Source organism: Oryctolagus cuniculus, chromosome 18 (assembly GCF_964237555.1).
Source record: "Oryctolagus cuniculus chromosome 18, mOryCun1.1, whole genome shotgun sequence".
NCBI lineage: Eukaryota > Metazoa > Chordata > Mammalia > Lagomorpha > Leporidae > Oryctolagus > Oryctolagus cuniculus.
Window position 1 is genome coordinate 7,414,561 of NC_091449.1, and position 18,249 is coordinate 7,432,809.

Here is an 18,249-nt window from a genome sequence, read left to right on the forward strand (position 1 = left end):
CCAGTCCTGGCCCTGTGAGGATGTCCCCAGAGGCAGCCGAGGGCAGGCTGGGGGCGGGGGCCGGGGGTCTCCTGGGCGATGTGGGTGCAGGCACAAGGCGGCGGGGGCCAGAACTACAGGGGAATGACCCTGAGCAGCTGTGGCCTCATGGGGACCAGAGCCGCCCCCCAGCTGCAGGGGGCAGGGGAGACCACACTGAGGCTGGCTAGACCCGGAGCAGAAGCAGCGGGGCCCTCGCTGGCTTCCGGGCGGCCTGAGCCTCCGCAGGGCCTGTGTCTGCGGCTCCCGCGGTCCACCGGAGCCCACACACCAGGCCCGGGCGCCAAGGGCTCTCAAAGGGTAACCGTGGGAACAGGGAGCAGGCAAAGGCCCGAGCCGGGCTGCCGGTCCTGCACAGTGGCCCAGAGGCCGGCGGGCGGGAAGGGCCTCCCAGCCCGGGGACCAGGCTGGACCGGCACAGAGCCGCGTGGCCGGGCCCTTTGCCCGGGTGGTTGTTTGAGACGGCAGGTGGGTCTTAGCCAGGAAGCAAAGCAGGTGGGGGGGGGGGGCAGCACAGGCCAGCGCTGGGGCCCTGGGTGGCCAGGGTAGAGGCCAGGGAGCCAGGCCGGCAGGGCCTGAGCCCGGGGGGTGGGGGAGAGGCAGATCTGGGGGCACCCGGGGGGCTCTCGGACCAAAGCAGAGGGGGTCGGGGCACAGGCGCCCCGAAGCCTGGCCCTGCCCAGGGGTCCCTTGCAGGAAAAGTGGGCCTGGGAGCCGCTGCTCGGAGAGGGGTTACACGTGGGGTGCGCAGGGGGGACCCAGAGGCACAGGGAGAGGCGGGAGGGGGCACCTCACGGGCCACACCCTGACCTGAGGCGGAAGCACACATCTGGAGCCCTCCCCTTGCCCCCCACTGCCTTTGGGGTCCCGGCTCTGAGTCTCCCAGAGCTGGCGTCCCTGGGTGCTGGGTCCCCTCCCCCACCCCGCCCGCCTGCTCCCTGTCCCTGTCCCCGCGGGTGCCGGGTGCTGACAGCTGCCGTCTCTGCTCCCCAGGTTTCTATTCCTAGGCCAGAGCGGCGGTGCCTCCGCGGTGGCCAAATAAGGTCCGGGCAGGGCAGCGGGCAGGGGCGAGGCGGCCCCTCCCCTGCGCGCGGGCCCCGCCCACAGCGCACAGGTGGCAGCCAGGCTCCCGCACAGCCCCCCCCCGGGGGGGGGGCACCCGTATTTCTTAGGAGGCTCAAGGACACCAAGAACGCCCGACCAGGCCGCTCCCGGCCGCGTGTCCCGTGTCCGTGCCCGGGACCCAGCGGCAATGCGGCAGGTGACGCGAGGGGATGGGGGTGGAGGTCAGCTGTCCTGGGCCAGCGACAGCTGAGGCCCGATTTAGCTCCCGCCTGCTCTGGTCAGATAAGGGGCGGGGGGCGGGGCCGGCGCACTGCGCCTTTTAAAGAGCTGGCGGGGACCCCGCGAGCAGCCGCCGCCTGCGCAGGTGAGAGGGGCCGCAACAGCCCAGCCGCCACTGCAAGTCTCCCTCCCAGCCTGCGGACCGGGAAGACAGCGACTGGTCCCTGGGTGTCGGTGCCCTCCTCGCTGACCCGCTCCCTCCTCTGTCCCCTTCTCTCCCTCCTCTGCTCTCCCCACGAAGTCCCCGCTGACCCTCTATTCTGTCCCTCCTAACCCTCCTCGCTGTCCCCTCCTCTCCCCTGCCTCGCCCTCCTCTCTGTCCCCCCTCCCTCTCCCTCCTCTCTGTCCCTCCTCTCCCTCCTCTCTGTCCCCTCCTCTCACTCTCTCTGTCCCTCCTCTCCATCTCTCTGTCCCCCCTCCCTCTCTCTGTCCCTTCCTCTCCCTCCTCTCTGTCCCCTCCTCTCACTCGCTCTGTCCCCCCACCCTCTCTCTGTCCCTCCTCTCTCTCCCCTCCTCTCTGTCCCTCTTCTCCCCTCTCTATGTCCCCTCCTCTCTCTCTCTGTCCCCCCTCCTCTCTTTCCCCACACTCCCACCTCTCTGTCCCCCCTCACTCTGTCCCTTCTCTGCCCTCTTTCTGTCCCCCCTCCCTCCTCTCTGTCCCCCCTCTCCCTCTCTCTGTCCCTTCCTCTCCCCCTCTCTGTCCCCTCCTCTCCCTCTCTCTGTCCCCCCTCTCCCTCTCTCTATCCCTTCCTCTCTGTCCACTGCTCTCCCCCTCTCTGTCCTCTCCTCTCCCTCCTCTTTGTACCCTCCTCTCCCTCTCTCTGTCCCTTCATCTCCCTCCTCTCCCCCTCTCTGTCCCCTCCTCTAACCCCTCTCTGTCCCCTCCGCTCCCTCTCTCTGTCCCCTCCTCTCCCTCCTCTCTGTCCCTCATCTCCATCTCTCTGTCCCCTCTCCCTCTCTCTGTCCCCTCTCCCTCTCTCTGTCCCTCCTCTCCCTTTCCTGTTCCCTCCTCTCTTCTCTTTCTGTCCCCTCCTCTCCCTCCTCTCCCTCTCTCTCTCCCCTCTCACTGTTCCCTCCTCTCCCTCCTCTCTGTCCACCCTCTCCCTCTCTGTCCCATCCTCTCTGTCCCTCCCCTTTCCCTCTCTCTTTCCTCTCCTCTCCCTCTCTCTCCCTTCCTCTCTGTCTCTCTTCTCCCTCTCTCTGTCCCTCCTCTCCCTTTCCTGTCCCCTCCTCTCCCTCCTCTCTGTCCCCCCTCCCTCTCTCTGTCCCTCCTCTCTGTCCCCCCTCCCTCTCTCTGTCCCTCCTTCTCTCTCCCTCTCTCTGTCCCCTCCTCTCTGTCCCGTCCTCTCCCTGTCTCTGTCCCTCCTCTCCCTCTTCTGTGCCCTCTACTCCCTCTCTCTGTCACCTCCTCTCCCCTCGCTGGCCCCTCCTCTCCCTCTCTCTCCCCTCCTCTCTGTCCCTGCTCTCCCCTCTTTCTGTCCCCTCCATTACCTCTCTCTGTCCCCTCCTCTCTCTCTCTCTCTCTGTCCCCCCTCCTCTCTGTACCCCCACTCCCTCCTCTCTGGCCCCCCTCACTCTCTCTGTCCCCTCCTCTCCCCTCTTTCTTTCCCCCCCCTCCTCTCTGGCCCTCCTCGCCCTCTCTCTATCCCCTCCTCTCTGTCCACTGCTCTTCCCCCTCTCTCCGCCCTCCCTCTCTCTGTCCCCTCCTCTACTCTCTTTCTGTCCCCGCCTCTCCCTCTCTCTGTCCCTCCTCTCCCTCTCTCTGTCCCCTCCTCTCCCTCCTCTCTGTCCACCCTCTCCCTCTCTGTCCCATCCTCTCTGTCCCCCTCTTTCCCTCTCTCTTTCCTCTCCTCTCCCCCTCTCTGTCCCCTCCTCTCCCCCTCTCTGGCCCCTTCTCTCCCTCTCTCTGTCCCCCTCCCTCTGTCTGTCCCCTCCTCTCCCTCTCTCTGTCCCTCCTCTCCCCTCTTTCTGTCCCCTCCTCTCCCCCTCTCTGTCCCCTCCTCTCCCTCCTCTCTGTCCCTTCCCCTCCCTCTCTCTGTCCCCTCCTCTCCCTCTCTTTGTCCCCTCCTCTATGTCCTTCCTCTCCCCCTCTCTGTCGCCCCCTCTCCCCTCTTTCTATCCCCTCCTCTTCCTTCTCTCTGTCCTTTCCTCTCCCTCTCTCTGTCCCCTCCTCTCCCTCTCTTTGTCCCCTCCTCTATGTTCTTCCTCTCCCCCTCTCTGTCGCCCCCTCTCCCCTCTTTCTATCCCCTCCTCTTCCTTCTCTCTGTCCTTTCCTCTCCCTCTGTCCCCACTCTCCATCTCTCTGCCCCCCTTCCTTTCTGTACCCCTCTCACTCCTCTCTGTCCCTCCTCTCTATCCCTTCCTCTCCCTCTCTCTCCCCTCCTCTCTGTCCCTCTTCTCCCCTCTTTGTGTCCCCTCCATTCCCTCTCTCTGTCCCCTCCTCTCTCTCTCTCTGTCCTCCCTCACTCTCTCTGTCCCTCTTCTCCCCTCTTTCTGTACCCCCCTCCCTTCTCTGTGTCCCTCCTCTCCCTCTCTCTGTCCCTTCCTCTCTGTCCCTCCTCTCCCTCTCTCTGTCCCCTCCTCTCTGTCCCTCCTCTCCCTCTCTCTATCCCCTCCTCTCTGTCCACTGCTCTCCCCCTCTCTGTCCTCTCCTCTCCCTCCTCTTTGTACCCTCCTCTCCCTCTCTCTGTCCCCTCATCTCCCTCCTCTCCCCCTCTCTTGTCCCCTCCTCTCCCCCTCTCTGGCCCCTCCTCTCCCTTCTCTCTGTCCCTCCTCTCCCTTCTCTGTCCCCTCCTCTCTTCTCTTTCTGTCCCCTCCTCTCCCTCTCTCTGTCCCCTCCTCTCCCTCCTCTCCCCCTCTCTTGTCCCCTCCTCTCCATTCTCTGTCCCCTCCTCTCCCCTCTTTCGGTCCCCCTCTCCCTCTCTCTCTCCCCTCCTCTCCCCTCTCTCTGTCCCCTCCTCTACCTCCCTCTGTCCTCTCCTTTCCACTCTCTCTGTCCCCCTCCCCTCTCTCTATCCCCTCCTCTCCCCCTCTCTGGTCCCTCCTCTCCCTCCTCTCTGTCCCTCCTCTCCCTCCTCTCCCTCTCTCTGTCCCCTCCCTCTCTCTGTCCCATCTTCTCCCTTCTCTGTCCCCTCCTCTCCCCTCTTTCTGTCCCTCCTCTCCCTCTCTCTATCCCCTGCTCTCCCTCCTCTCTGTTTCTCCTCTCCCTTTCCTGTCCCCTCCTCTCTTCTCTTTCTGTCCCCTCCTCTCCCTCCTCTCTGTCCCCCCTCCCTCTCTTCTCTTTCTGTCCCCTCCTCTCCCTCTCTCTGTACCCTCATCTCCCTCCTCTCTCTCTCTCTGTCCCTCCTCTCCCTCCTCTCCCTCTCTCTCTCCCCTCTCACTGTTCCCTCCTCTCCCTCCTCTCTGTCCACCCTCTCCCTCTCTGTCCCATCCTCTCTGTCCCTCCCCTTTCCCTCTCTCTTTCCTCTCCTCTCCCTCTCTCTGTCCCCTCCTCTCCCTCTCTCTCCCCTCCTCTCTGTCCCTCCTCTCCCTTTCTCTGTCCCCTCCTCTCCCCTTCTCTGGCCCCTTCTCGCCCTCTCTCTCTGGCCCCCTCTCTCTCTGTCCCCCCCTCTCCATCTCTCTGTCCCTTCCTCTAGTCCACTCCTGTCACCTCCTCTCCCTCCTCTCCCCTCGCTGTCCCCTCCTCTCCCTCTCTGTCCCCCTCCTCTCTGTCCCTCCTCTCCCCTCTCTCTGTCCCTCCTCTCCAGCTCTCAGTCTCTCCCTCCTTCTGTCCCCTCTCCCTCTCTCTGGCCCCCCTGACCTCCTCTCTGTCCCCCTCTCCCTCCTCTCTGTCCCCTCCTCTCCCCTCTCTTTCCCAACTCTCCCCTCTTTCTTTCCTCCTCTTCCTCTCTTCCCACTCCCTCTTTCCTCTCCCTCTCTGTCCCTCCTCTCCCCCTCTCTGTCCCCTCCTCTCCCCTCCTCTTTCCCCTCCCTCTCTCTGTCCCTCCTCCCCCTCTCTCTGTCCCTCCTCTCCCTCTTTGTCTCTCCTCTGCCTCTTCTGTCCCCTCCCTTCCCTCTCTGTCCCCTCTCCCTGCTCTCAGTCCCTGCCTCCCCTCTCTTTCCTCTCCTCTCTGTCCGTCCCTCTCCCTCTCTGTCCCCTCCTCTCCCTCTCTGTCCCCTCCTCTCCCTTCTCATTCCCCCTCCCCTCTCTGTCCCTCCTCTCTGTCCATCCTCTTCCTCTGTCTGTCCCTCCTCTCCCCTCTTTCTTTCCCCCCTCCCCTCCTCTTCCCCTCATCTCCCTCCTCTCCCCCTCTCTGTCCCTCCCTCCCCTCTTTCTGTCCCCTCTCTCTCCCTCTCTGTCCTTTCTCTCCCTCTCTCTGTCCCCACTCTCTCTCTGTCCCCCCTTCCTTCTGTCCCCCCTTTCCCTCTCTCTATTCCTCCTCTCTGTCCCTTCCTCTATGTCCTTCCTCTCCCTCTCTCTGTCCCCCCTCCCTCTCTCTGTCCCCCCTCTGTTCTCCTCTCTGTCCCCTCCTTCCCTCTTTCTGTCCCCTCCTCTCTGTCCCTCCTTCTGTCACCTCTCTCCCCCTTTCCCCTCACTCTCCCCTCTCTCTCCCCTCCTCTCTGTCCCCCCTCTCTGTCCCCTCCTCTCCCCCTCTCTGTCCTTCCTCTCTCCTCTGTTTCTCCTCTCTCCCCTCTTTCTGTCCCCTCATCTCCTCCTGTCTGTCCCTTCCTCTCCCTCTCTCTGTCCCTTCTCTCCCTCTCTCTGTCCCCCCTCCCTCTTTCTGTCCCCTCCTCTCTCCCTCTCTGTCCCCACTCTCTCTCTGTCCCCCCTTCCTTTCTGTCCCCCCTTTCCCTCTCTCTATTCCTCCTCTCTGTCCCCTCCTCTATGTCCTTCCTCTCCCTCTCTCTGTCCCTCCTCTCCCTCTCTCTGTCCCCCCTCTGTCCTCCTCTCTGTCCCCTCCTTCCCTCTTTCTGTCCCCTCCTCTCTGTCCCTCCTTTCTGTCACCTCCTCTCCCTCCTTTCCCCTCACTCTCTCCCCTCCTCTCCCTCCTCTCTGTCCCCCCTCTCTGTCCCCTCCTCTCCCCCTCTCTGTCCCTTCCTCTCCCTCTGTGTCTCCTCCTCTCCCCTCTTTCTGTCCCCTCATCTCCCTCCTGTCTGTCCCTTCCTCTCCCTCTCTCTGTCCCTTCTCTCCCCTCTCTCTGTCCCCCCTCCCTCTGTCTGTCCCCTCCTCTCCCTTCTCTGTCCCCCCTCCCTCTCTCTGTCCCTTCTCTCCCTCTCTCTGTCCCCCCTCCCTCTGTCTGTCCCCTCCTCTCCCTTCTCTGTTCCCCCTCCCTCTCTCTGTCCCTTCTCCCTGTCCACTCCTCTCCTCTGTTTCCTCCTCTCCCTCCCTCTGCCCCCTCCCTCCCTCTTTCTGTCCCCTCTCTCCCCTCTCTGTCCCCTCCTCTCCCTCCTCTCTGTCCCTCCTCTCTGTCCCTTGCTCTCCCTCTGTCTGTACCCTCCTCTCCCCCTCTCTGTCCCTTCCTCTCCCTCTGTGTCTCCTCCTCTCCTCTCTCTGTCCCTTCTCTCCTTCCTCTCTGCCCCCCTCCCTCTCTCTGTCCCCTCCTCTTCCTCTGTTTCCTCCTCTCCCTCTCTGCCCTGCCCCGTTCTCTGTCCCCTCCTCTCTTTCCCTCCTCTCCTTGTTCTCTTTCCTCTCCTCTCCCTCCTGTCTGTCCTCTGCCTCTCCCTCCTCTGCTCTGTCCAGTCCCCCTCCATCTTCCTTTCTCTCTGTGTGTCTCTCTCCCTCCCCCCTCCCCGCCTCCTCCTGTCCCCCTGCTCCCTGACTTGCATCTCTGTCTGGTGCCTGCCTGCCTCTGCTCCCTGGGCGGAGCCCGCTGTCCCTGTAATAAAGCCATTTCTGGTCCTCACTCTCTGGCCCCTGTTGCCTCCTTTTCCCTTCTCACTGTCCTGTCTCTGAACTCCCCCAGCTCTGCTTGGGGGGAGGGGGACTATGGGGGAGGTGGGAGGGGTCGCCTCCTGCCAGGGAGATGGCACTGGGGAGAGTGAAGGGCATGGGTGCGGAGGGAGAGCCAGACAGGGCAAGTGCAGGGGACTGGGGGGACTCAGGGGAGACAGGCCAGACACAGGTACAGGGAGGTGGGAGGGGTGACCTCAGAGACAGGGACCCAGAACCCAGAGAGAGAAGCCAGGCACCCAGCACCCGCCCACAGGGCTGACCCTGGGCGGTCTCCCTTCCCAAAACAAGGGTCCCTTGTCCCGCCGAGAGCCAGGCAGTTGGGGGAGCCTCAGGGCTGGCCGTGGGGGAGGGGCACCCTTCCTCAGGGCTCCCTTTCAGCCCCTGCTTTCTGCTGTGTCTGGGGAAGGGTGGGCATTTACAGAGCGCCTGCTGTATGCACCTGAAAGGCCTTCATACCTCTCCTGCACCCCGCGCCCCCTGCCCATTCTGTCCTCTGGTTTGTTTTTCCTGTGCTCCCAGCCCCTTTCCTGGAGGAAACCGGGCAGTTATTAAGCACCTAATGTTTGACAGGCGACTTCAGCCTGCTGCCTCCGAGTCTTCCACGCCGATTCCTTCCTCTTCTGATTTTCTGGGAAGGAAGCAGCCCCACTGCGTGCAGGCTCTCAGCTCCGCCCGTCCTTGCTCTCTCCTGCTTCCCTCTGGCTCCGGAGAAGCGCAGACCCTTTTGAGCACTTGCTGTATGCCATGCCCTCTCCTCTCCTAGCCTTCTCCTTGTCTTTCTGGCTCCTCTGCTCTCCCCCAGGCAAGGGACGCACTGGTTGAGCACTTCTGGTCTGCCGCGGAACCGGGCACGCTGTCCGCCCTTCTGCCCTCCTGCAGCCCCTGACCGGGGGCTGCCCTGTGCTGGACCGCGCCTTCCCCCGCTTCTGCTGCCCCCTCAGCTCTGACTCCTCCTTCTTGGGAAAGAAATAGCAGTTAAGGCATCTCTGCTGGATGCCGGCCAGGGGCAGCCCTCGCGTCCCCTCCTGCCCCTTCCCCGCCTCTGCTCTGCCAGCCTCTCCTCCCTCTGACCCCAGGCCCCCCTCTGGGGATGAGTCATGCATTCATTGAGCGCTTCCTGCATGCAGCGCAGCCTCCCCTTGGCCCTGCCACAACCCTGCCAAGGAAGACACCGTGCATATATGGAGTACCTCCTGTGTGCCCACGGCTCACCTAGCCCTCTCTCCCGGGAAGGAAATGGGTACCCATTGGGTGCCTGCTGGGTGCGACTCCCCCGGGCACCGCTGGCCTCACAGATTCTGTCCGTCCTCTGTGCTCATGGCCAGAGGGAAAGGGACACTTATTAAGCACCTGCTGTGTGCTGGCCACCTTACATCCCTCACATGTGTCCCTCCCAACGCCTCGGTGGGACCTTTCTCCCCTCCTCATCCTCCCAGGGAGGCCTCGGCTTCACGAGCACCTACTGTGTGCCTGGCGGGCTCCACCTGTGGCCCCGCTGCTGCTTTCTTCTCTTTCCATCTGCTGCTGAAGGAGTGGGCATTTATTGAGCACTAACTGTATGCAAGGCTCTCTCTATGCAATACTTCCCCTTCCCTCATGGCTCTCTGCTCTGGACTGGGCGCCTACTGTGTACCTGGTGGTCCGCCCCCCGGGGGGGCCCCAAGTTTCCTAGACAGGGGGGCTCAGGACCCTCCTCCCCTGGGGCTCTGTGCAGGGTGGGGGCTGGATGAGGTCACAGGAGAAAGCAGAGGGCCCCTCCCCTGCCTCTGTCGCCGCCCCGTGCAGGTGCTGGGGGTGGGAGGGTACCCACTCCCCAGGCCGGGGGAGATGAGGACCCTGGGACCCCTTCACTCCCTCCCAGTTCTTCTGGACCCTGCCCTCTGCCTTCCTCCCTCCTCCTCCCCCCCTTTCCTCTGACCTCACTGGCACCCCCCACCTGGCCGCCGGCTGCCCCCATCAGAGGCCCCGCCTGCTTGGTTTGTACGCTGAGTACCGGGAGTTCCTCCAAGGTCAAAGCTGGGACCAGCAGCCCCACCTTTTCTAGAACTTTGTTTCCTGCAGAATCCCCCCCCACTACAGTGCCTTTCCCCCCGCCCTCCTCGACCCTCCCCAGGCCCGCCCGCCCCCTGGTTGCAGGCTGGTCCCAGCCTGCGGGCGGCTCAGGTGAGCCGGCCACGCCGTGACCCCCCCAGGACCCGGGCGTCCCTGCCCGCGCCAGGCCGCCCGGGACTGGACTCTCCTTCCCGCTGGCCGCCAGCCCCTCCCGCCTCACGAGAAGGCTGCAGGGGAGGGCGGGGCCACACCTGTCTCCCTGCCTCCCCCCACTGCTTCTCGGCTCTTCCCCGCTGTCCCCCCCAGGCCTCATTCTCCTCGATGCCACCTCCCTGCGGCGGTCTCCGCTCTGGCTCCGGCCTCCTCCCCACTCTGCGGGGTCACACTGGGCCCCAGGTCCTCCCGCCGCCCACTCCCTCCGCCCCCGCCCCGCGGCCCGCGGGGTCCCGGTTCTGAGAAGGCTGGGGCAGGCGCGCCAGGAACTGCTAACACCGTCTCCTCTCTCTCCCGTCTGCCTGTCCCGAACACCCCGCACTGCCTGGAAGAATCAGGCCGACCTCAGGACCAGGAAGGCGGGAACGCGCAGCAGGCCCGGAGGCAGGCCCCACGCCTGCAACGCTCAGCAGGTATTGGGGGCCAGGACTGGGTGGGCCCCGGGCCCGGGGGCTGCTCCCTGTCCCCAACCCTTCGCCGTCTTCTCGTCCGCAGGAGCCGACTTCCACCCGGCGAACGCGTCTCCGGAGAGCAGCGGCGGCCAGGGCACGGGTTTTTCCCGGTAACGCGACCCACAGGGCCCGGGTTGGGCTTGGGGTGGGTGTGGGTCTCCGTCCACACCCGCGGGCCCCTGAACTGACACCTGCTGGCCAGGGGCGGAACTGCAGCCCAGCTGTAGGGGACCCGGGGCAGCGCCAACCAGCGGCCCGCGCCGGAGGGCCTGGGGGGCGGAAAGGACTTGCAAGCTCCGGAGATGAGCGTTTTCACTCCTGGTCAGTGCACACACCCACACCCAGCAGGCTGCGGGCTCAGCCAGCTTCACATATCTGCAGGTCTTTTAATGGATGGACCCTGGGGGGGGGGCAGAGGAAGGCGGGGTTAAGTCCACAGGGAGGGGGGCACGCGCCTAGAGTCACACTGGTGCCTGCCTGGTGCACGAGGCCACGCGCTGGGACACAGGCTCTTCCCAACCCAGGGGAGCCTGCACACACACCCCCCCCGGCCTTGCCGGGGCGAGGGCGCCCCACGGCAGCTCCTGGTTCCAGTCCTGGCCCCTCCACTCCCGATCCAGCTCCCCTGGGAGACAGCGGAAGACGGCCCAAGAACTTGGCCCCTGCCATCCAGTGGGAGACGCGGCTGGAGTTCTGGACCCCGGCCCGGGCTGTAGGGCCATTTGGGAGCGCAGCAGCGGATGGAAGACCTCACCTGTCACTCTTTCAAATAAAATTTTAAAAAACTTTGTTTTTAAAGAACTTGCTGCTGATCGACCACCGTCAGGCAGAGCCCGCGGGCGGCGTCTGCGGGAGTGGGGGCGCCCGGGGACAGGGCTCAGTGCCATAGCGCGGCCACTTCTTCAGTGCGGTCCCGGCCGCGGCTCTCCCAGCCTCGCACCGGGCGGACCTGGGCGGGGGCGGGCGTCCAGGACTTCCACGAGGCTCCAGATCTCCTCTTGGCCCGCCCAGGCCAGTGCTGAGGTGCTGTGGGGCGGGGCGCCCCATCCAGTGCTGCGGGGTGGGCGGGGACAGGAGCCGGGGGACAACGCGGGGAGGAAGGCACGGAGGCGGGGCGCGCCCAGGCAGGGGGGACCCCCGCCCCCGTCAGCCACTCGCTGGCCCAAAGCAGTGCAGGGGCCCAGGGTGGGCGGCGGCGCCAGGGCCGAGGCCGCAGGTCCTCCCGGGACCACGGGAGACGCTGAAGTCGGGCGTTTACAGGGCGCTCCGGGGGGCAGAGGCGCGCAGGCTCAGCGGCCGCTGCCCCCGCCCCCGCCTGCGGCCGCGCCCCCACCCTGGCCCCCGGCGTCGGGCGCTCCGGACATCATGAGGAACAGGACCACGGGCAGGATGTACATCCACTGAGAGAGGCAGAGAGAGGAGGCCAGTGAGGGCCGGCCGGCCGCAGCAAGGGGGACGGGGTGGGGCGGGGTCCCCTACGGCACTACGGGCGGGGCGGGGCGGGGCGGGGTCCTCACTCAGGCGTCCGGCGGCGGCGGCGCAGGCCCCGGGGCGGCCGGACGCAGGGCTGTGAGCAACACGGCCCCCCCCAGGATGAGGTGCCACTGAGGAGGGAGGGGACTCGTCAGCGGGGCCCTGGGCAGGCGGAGGGGCGGCCCGGGGCCTGACCCGGGGAGGGGGCTGGGGGAACCGCCTCTGGGCCCGCCCCCGCCCCGCCTGGCAGAGGACACCTCCCCCAGGTCCCCTCCCCTTCTCTCGGGCTCCAGCCCAGCTCTGGTGGGGCCCCAGTCTGGGCTTAGCAGGGGCTTCAAGGGGCCAGGGCACACGGGGGCCTGGGGGATGGGGCCTCTGGGCTGGCAGTGGGGAGGGGGAGCCTGGGCGGGCAGTGGAAGGGGTCTCTGGGCCCGGCGTGGGGCCCTGGGCCGGTGGTGGGGAGGGGCCCTGGGCGGGCAGTGGGAGGGGCTCTGGGCCGGTGGTAGGGAGGGGCCCTGGGCCGGTGGTGGGAGGGGCCCTGGGAAGGTGGTGGGGAGGAGCCCTGGGCGGGCAGTGGGAGGGGTCTCTGGGCCCGGCGTGGGGAAGGGGAGCCTGGGCGGGCAGTGGGGAGGAGCCCTGGGCGGGGCCCTGGGCGGGCGGTGGGGAGGGGCCCTGGGCAGGTGGTAGGGAGGAGCCCTGGGCCGGTGCTGGGCAGGTGGTGGGGAGGAGCCCTGGGCGGGCAGTGGGAGGGGCCCTGGGCAGGTGGTGGGCGGGGCCCTGGGCCTGACGCAGCACTCACGTATCTGGCCAGGAAGGACTTCTGCTCCTGGGGGTTCCGCGCCTTCTGCGCCTGCTCCATCTCCAGGCGCTCGATGAAGGCGGCCGTCTCCGGGCTGGGGGCGCGGGAGGGAGGGCAGGGGTGAGGAGCCGCGGCGGGCCCCAGGCAGCCCCCGCCCCTCTGCAGCCTGCTCACCCCGGCGCTGTGACGGGCGGCTGCAGCTGCACCGTGGTGTTGAATAGCTCCAGGTCCACGTCCTCCACCTCGTGGCCCCGGCAGCCCCCGGGGTGCGTGACCACCGACACCCCCACCACGTTGCCGGCCACGTCCACATGCAGGGTCAGCTGGTCGGAGAGATGCGACTCCACCAAGGAGCACTGAGGGGTGGGGGCGGGGTCAGGGGCTGCTGCCCAGCACCCCCAGAGCCCCGCCACGAGTCACAGGACGCGAACCCCACGCAGCCTGGGGTGGGGGCAGGAGCGAGACGCACCGCAGGGACAAAGGAGGAGACGTAGCCGCCGGCTTCGGGGCCGTCAGGGGCTCCAGGCCTTCGCGGGACCCGCACACGGTACAGGCCATTCAGGGCTGCCACGTCCTGCGGGGAGGGCGGGGTGAGTGCGGGAGTGCGGGAGGGGCGGGCGCTCCCCGGCCCTGCTGCCAGCCCCCCACCGGCGCTGTTCCCGCTGGCCTGGCCACAGCCCAGAACTCCCCTGGGGCAGGGGAGAAGCGGCCGCCAGAGGAGGGCCCCAGGGACGCCCTCCCCGGTGCCTGCCCGTGCCCGGTCCCCCCAGGGACACCAGCGATAAATTCTCTCTGGGGAATGGGGGCTGGCTGGGCACAGGGCCACACGGGCACCAGGCAGGGAGGCTCCCACGGGGAGGGCAGCCGTGGCCACGGGCTGCGCTGTAGGGGCTGTCCCCAGAGGTCGCTGCTCCCCCTGCCCCTCCCAGGGCCGGCTGTCTGGACCCCCACGGTGTCCTGGGCGGAGCCCGGCTGGGGGGGCAGGTCCCTGCAGGTCTGGGAGGGAGCCACAGAACGGGCCTCTTGTCCAACCCAGACTGGAGCGCTCGCTCCGCACAAGCAACCCGGTCTCCACGGGGCGTGACCTCCCCCGGGAAGCGAGGGCGAAGCAGAGGCCCTGGCCCCACTCACCCGGAGGCGGCCCCGCTCCTCCTCGCTGAGCTGCCGCTGCGACAGGGACAGGCTGCCATCCTGCTGGTTCCAGAGCAGAGAGCCGCGCTTCCGGAAGTGCGTGTGGTCATCTGCGGGGAGCCGGGCTCAGCGGCCACGCCACGGGGCGGAGGCCGGGGGCTGCCACAGGGGCCCCAGCCCCAGCTCCGCCATGCGCTTGACCTGCGTGGCACTGTGCCCTAACTAACGCCTCCTTTTTCATTCAACGGTGGCAGGGTGTGTGAGCCCGTGCGACCTGAGCCCAAACTACTGTTGCGGGGCACGTGGTCAGGGGGCGGCGGGGACCCCTTGGCCAGGTATGGGGGCAGGGAAAGCCGGGGCCCAGGGGCCGAGCCGCCGCCGGCGACTGGGGAAGCTCCCGGGCGGGGTCACCCCCGGCCTTACCGATCTCGAAGGAGTGCTCCAGAACCAGCCCCACCGCGCCACAGCCCTCGGCCTCCCGGCCTTCCACCCCGGCCTGCAGGGACAGCGCGAGGGGCCCGGTGAGCGCCAGGCGCGCCCCCCGCGGGGCGGGGACTGGCAGGCCGAGGGAGGGGCTTCGTCGTACTCCAACCCGCCCCCAGCCCATCCCCGCAGACCCCGCCGACAGGGGAAGTCCTCCCCGCGTCCTGATCCCGAGCACACCCCCAGCCCGAGCACACCCCCAGCCCGCAGCCCCGCGGCCCGGTCTGCCTCCGCCCTCTCCACCTGCGCGCCCCTACGTCACTCTCAGACGCCCCACCCCCGCCCTGTCACTCCAGCCGTCCCGCCGTCTGATTCGCCACGATCTCCCGGAGCCACGCCCTCCATGCATATTCACGCCGGCAGCCTCGGACGCTCGCCCCGCCTCTCGTGCATATTCATGAGTCGAGCCTGCCGACCTCGCCGCTCCCGCCCGCCCGGCACCCAGCCCTGCGGAGGCCCCGCGACGGCGGCCGCGCCCCCCGCGCTGCCCTCGGCTCCTCCCTCTCCGCCCTGCGCCTTCGCCCGCCGCAAGACCCGGGCTCTGGAAGGCCGGCGGCCGCGCCCGCTGCAGTTAACGCGCACTCACCCCCCGCGCGACGGTCCCGGCCCGGCAGCTGCTGCCCCGGGCCCGGCTGGGCGCTGCTGCCGCCAACAGCAAGAGCAGGAGCAGCCGTGTGGCCCCCGCGCCGGCCGCCGCCATGTCCACCCGTTCCCACCAACCCGGGGCCGGGCGCCGCGGAGCACGCCGGGAGGAACGGTCCGCGGCCGGGCGCCAGGGGCACGCCGGGAGGAACGGGCCGCGCCAGTGCGCCTGCGCCGGCCTCTACGCTTGCGCACTGGGGTCCGCCTGCACCGGGTCCCGACGTCCGCGGGGAGCCCAGCCCCTCCGCCCGGGGGCGTGTCCCTCCGGTGACGTCACAACGCGGGCTGCCTCTGTGACGTCATCGAGCCCAGCCTCGCCCGCGGTGACTTCACAGTGCTCGCGGCCCTGGCTCTCGGCTCTCGCCTCCTCCCCCCGTCTCCTCCTTCTGCCCCCGCCGGGGGTGGGGGGCGTTGCGATGAAGCAGGGGCGCGAGCCTGAGCCGGGCCCCGGTGGAGCAGGTGCGGTGGCCAGGAGGGGCTGGAGCCAGGCCTAGGCGAGGGATGGGGCCGGCCCTGCGCAGACAGCCGACGCCCGTGGCCGCAGCCCCCTGGCATAGACCCCCGACCTCCGCCCCTCCAGGCCGCCCCCTGGAGCCAGCCTTCCCCTCGGGCCGTCCCGGGCGGCTGCAGCGCCACCTCCTGAGCGGTGAGTTCGAGCAGCTGCGCGACTTCCCCATCTTTGAGAGCAACTTCGTGCAGGTGTGGAGCCCCGGAGCGCCTGGCCACCTCCTGACTTGGGGGCGGCCCCTGTCCTCCCTGCTCCTGACCACCAGCGCCCCTGTGGGACCTCTGACCCCGCCCAGCCTCCAGCCCTTTGGCTTCTGAGCCCCGGACTTGGCGCCCACGGGGTGCTTGACCTTTAGTGGAGATGAGTGACCTCCAGGCGGATTTCTAACTCCCCGGGTCGTGACCTTCCACTCCACCAAGATTGCTGCGCTCTGTCCCCACCCCCTGCCGCCTCTGACTTCTGCCCTCTGGCCCCAGGTGACCCGGTCGGGAGAAGTCGCCAACAAGGTGACCATGGGGGTGGCAGCCTCCAGCCCAGCCCTGGAGCTGCCGGACCTGCTGCTGCTGGCGGGCCCTGCCAAGGATGACGGACAGCTGCAGCTCCTCGGGTGACCGCCCGCCCCCGCTGGCCGCTCCGGGCGCTTGGGTGGCCGCCGTCCGCCGGGAGAGCAGGGACAGTGGATCCACAGGGCAGGACCGTCACACACACACACACACACACACACACACACACGCCGCCTGCAATCCCGAACCCAGTTTTCTCGCCGGAAGCCCTGGGTGCTGCTCCCGGCCTGCCCAGCCCAGGCTGCGCTGGGTCCTTGTTCCGTCCAAGAGGATCTGTCCCGCCGGTCAACCTCGCCAGCTGCCACTGCGGCGGCGCCGGGGTCTGGGACCGCCCCACCCCACCACGCGCCCGCACACCAGCCCCTGGCTTCCGTGTGACCGACCTCCCTGAAGCCCTGAGCTGTTGGGGCAGCAGTGGGCAGGCCCAGCGGGCTCGCGGTGGGCGGTAGGCGCCCTGCAGGCTGGAGTCTGTGGCCCCGCACGGTTACACAAACTGTGCCTCCTGGGCTGCCCAGCTGTGTCAGCGTTCGCCGTTACAACGTGGGCGGGGCCTGTCCTTGGAGGGGGGGGAGTCTCCTGGGGCCCGGGTTCTGGCCAGCTCCCTTCCTGGCCAGAAAGTCCTCTCGCCTGGAGCATGGGCACAAGAGGAGAGCCCACCTCCCAGGGCCACTAGGGGACAGAGGGAGCCGATGCGACCGCAGGGGCACACCCGTGGCCGTGTCGGGGAGGGGCAGGGGAAGGCGCCCGCCGGCCGGGGCCCCAGAGCTCTGTCTGCTGTCTTGGAGTTGTGGCCAGTGTGGCAGGGGGCGCCAGTGTGCCTGAGGCTGTGCACCGGCGAGCGGTGTCTGGGAGATGGGTGCCTCCAGCATGGTGCCGGCCACCCAGGGGAAGTGGCTGCCTGTCCCTGCCGCCGACAGCGTGCGACGTGGGTTCAAATCCCAGTCCTGGGACCTGGCTCCCCTCCGTGGACCGTCTCCTCCCCGGGCTGCAGGCCCGAGCCCTTTATCTACCCGCGTGCTCCGGGCACCAGGGACACAGCACTGGACAGAACCGGGAAGTCCCTGCACTGTGGGGCCCCGAGCCTCCTGGGAAGGCAGGCTTGTCAGCTAGGGTGAGATGGAGTCGCGCACGGCAGGGAGGGGCCGAGGGGAGGGTGCAGGTGCAGGTGTGGCTGTCCTAGGCCAGGCCAGGGCTCCCTGGAGGATGCCTGGCGAGACGCACACGCGGCGACAGGAGGCAGCCGCAGAAACAGCGCTTTGGAGGGCGGGCGTAGCTGGAGGTGTGCAGAGCCCAGCGGTCCAGGATGGGGGTGGGCGGGGGCGGCACAGGTGCTAAACGGCACCCTCTGCTGGCCACGTGCAGCGCTGCGCCCACGGTGGGGGGGCCGGAGGCGTGGCAGCTGTTGAACCAGCACACGGAAAATTCTAAGTTTTTTTTTTTTTTGCGACGACCACAACGGGAGGCGGCGAAGGCCGGGCGGGAGCGGGGCGTCCGGGGGCGGGGCCGAGCCTGAGGTCGCCCCTCCCCCGCCCAGGCTGTTCCCCCTGCAGTTCGTCCAGCTCTTCGTGCACGACGAGCGCCGCTGCCAGCTCAAGGTCAAGTTCTGCACCGGCCGCGCCTTCTACCTGCAGCTGCGCGCGCGGCCCGAGGCCCGCGAGCGGGAGTTCGGCCGCTGGGTGCGGCTGCTCTACCGCCTGCGCTTCCACGCGGCGCACGGAGCCGTGCCGTTCACGCAGGGCAGCTGGGCGCTGGGCGCCGACGACAGCGAGGACGAGGACGAGGAGGAGGACGAGGACGGGGGCTGCGCGGCCTGCGACGAGGTGCGGGGCGGGGGCGGGGCCTGCCAGGGGAGCGGGCCTGGCTGGGGGGCGGGGCCTGAGCGGAGAGTGGGGCGGGGTCTTACGGAGGGGCGGGGGCGGGGCCTGCTAGGGGAGCGGGCCTGGCTGGGGCGGGGCGGAGCCTGGTGGAGGTGAGGGGCGGGGCCTGGCCGCCTGACCGTCTGGCTGGGGCTGGGACTGAGCAGAAGACAGGACCCCGCCCCCACCGCGGGGCAAGCCTTCTGAGACAAACGGGCTCTCTCCCTCTCTCTCCCTCCCCCTGTTCCCCTCTCTCCCTCCTTCCCTCCCTCCCTCCCTCCCTCTCTGCAGCTTCAAGACAGGGAAGCCAGACTGAACCCGCTGACCTCGGAACTCTGGGGACTCTGATTCCGCCCGCACCAGGCCCCTGCCGCGAGGGCCAGACGCGGGGCAGGCGTTCGCCAGCCGCCGTCCGCCCTGGGACTCAACGCGCCGTCACCAGCGGTGTGGTCTCGGGCCGTCCGGCAGCCCGCACCACCACGGAGACCCGGAGCTGCCTCTGGACACAGCCTGCCCAGGCTGGCCTCCGCTCCTGACTCACCGGTGCTGCCATTACGCCAGCTTGTGTCCTCACTCCCTCTTGGTGGTGAGGCTGGCAGGGCTGTCCCCACATGGCCCGGGGTTCACCCTCACCACCCCGCGGCCGCCTCACTAAAATAGCTGTTTCGCAGTGGAGGCCTCTCGGGGCCTGTTTCGCTGGGGCTGTCACTCCCCCTCCCCCTCCCCCTCCCCCAGGACCTCCTGGAAGCCGGAGCCGCTGGT

The 18,249-nt window shown here is 68.1% G+C and overlaps 3 protein-coding genes across 5 annotated transcripts; 2 read left to right on the top strand and 1 right to left on the bottom strand.

Moving 5' to 3' along the window:
- Nucleotides 1-78: 78 nt before the first annotated feature.
- LOC127486726 (translation initiation factor IF-2) lies at nucleotides 79-10,830 on the top strand. Its single transcript, XM_070063491.1, has 6 exons — nucleotides 79-339; nucleotides 637-1,300; nucleotides 9,913-9,989; nucleotides 10,076-10,142; nucleotides 10,235-10,353; nucleotides 10,653-10,830. Exons 1-5 carry the CDS (start codon nucleotides 79-81, stop codon nucleotides 10,336-10,338), a joined length of 1,173 nt encoding a protein of 390 aa, XP_069919592.1. The 3' UTR covers nucleotides 10,339-10,353; nucleotides 10,653-10,830.
- EMC10 (ER membrane protein complex subunit 10) lies at nucleotides 10,803-14,638 on the bottom strand. 2 transcript variants are annotated; one of them, XM_051830900.2, is made up of 8 exons: nucleotides 14,505-14,638; nucleotides 13,859-13,931; nucleotides 13,436-13,545; nucleotides 12,774-12,878; nucleotides 12,479-12,660; nucleotides 12,305-12,398; nucleotides 11,550-11,636; nucleotides 10,803-11,432 (listed from the first exon to the last, which is right to left on the bottom strand). In XM_051830900.2, exons 1-7 carry the CDS (start codon nucleotides 14,616-14,618, stop codon nucleotides 11,550-11,552), a joined length of 765 nt encoding a protein of 254 aa, XP_051686860.1. In that variant the 5' UTR covers nucleotides 14,619-14,638; the 3' UTR covers nucleotides 10,803-11,432. The 2 variants fall into 2 exon arrangements, with proteins under 2 accessions (XP_051686860.1, XP_051686859.1); XM_051830899.2 differs by lacking the exon at nucleotides 11,550-11,636.
- GARIN5A (golgi associated RAB2 interactor 5A) lies at nucleotides 14,617-18,160 on the top strand. 2 transcript variants are annotated; one of them, XM_051830898.1, is made up of 5 exons: nucleotides 14,617-15,019; nucleotides 15,141-15,259; nucleotides 15,545-15,675; nucleotides 17,166-17,451; nucleotides 17,779-18,160. In XM_051830898.1, the coding sequence occupies exons 1-5, from the start codon at nucleotides 14,617-14,619 to the stop codon at nucleotides 17,833-17,835; spliced, it is 996 nt and encodes a 331-aa protein (XP_051686858.1). In that variant the 3' UTR covers nucleotides 17,836-18,160. The 2 variants fall into 2 exon arrangements, with proteins under 2 accessions (XP_051686858.1, XP_069919103.1); XM_070063002.1 differs by lacking the exon at nucleotides 15,545-15,675.
- The last annotated feature ends 89 nt before the right edge of the window (nucleotides 18,161-18,249 follow it).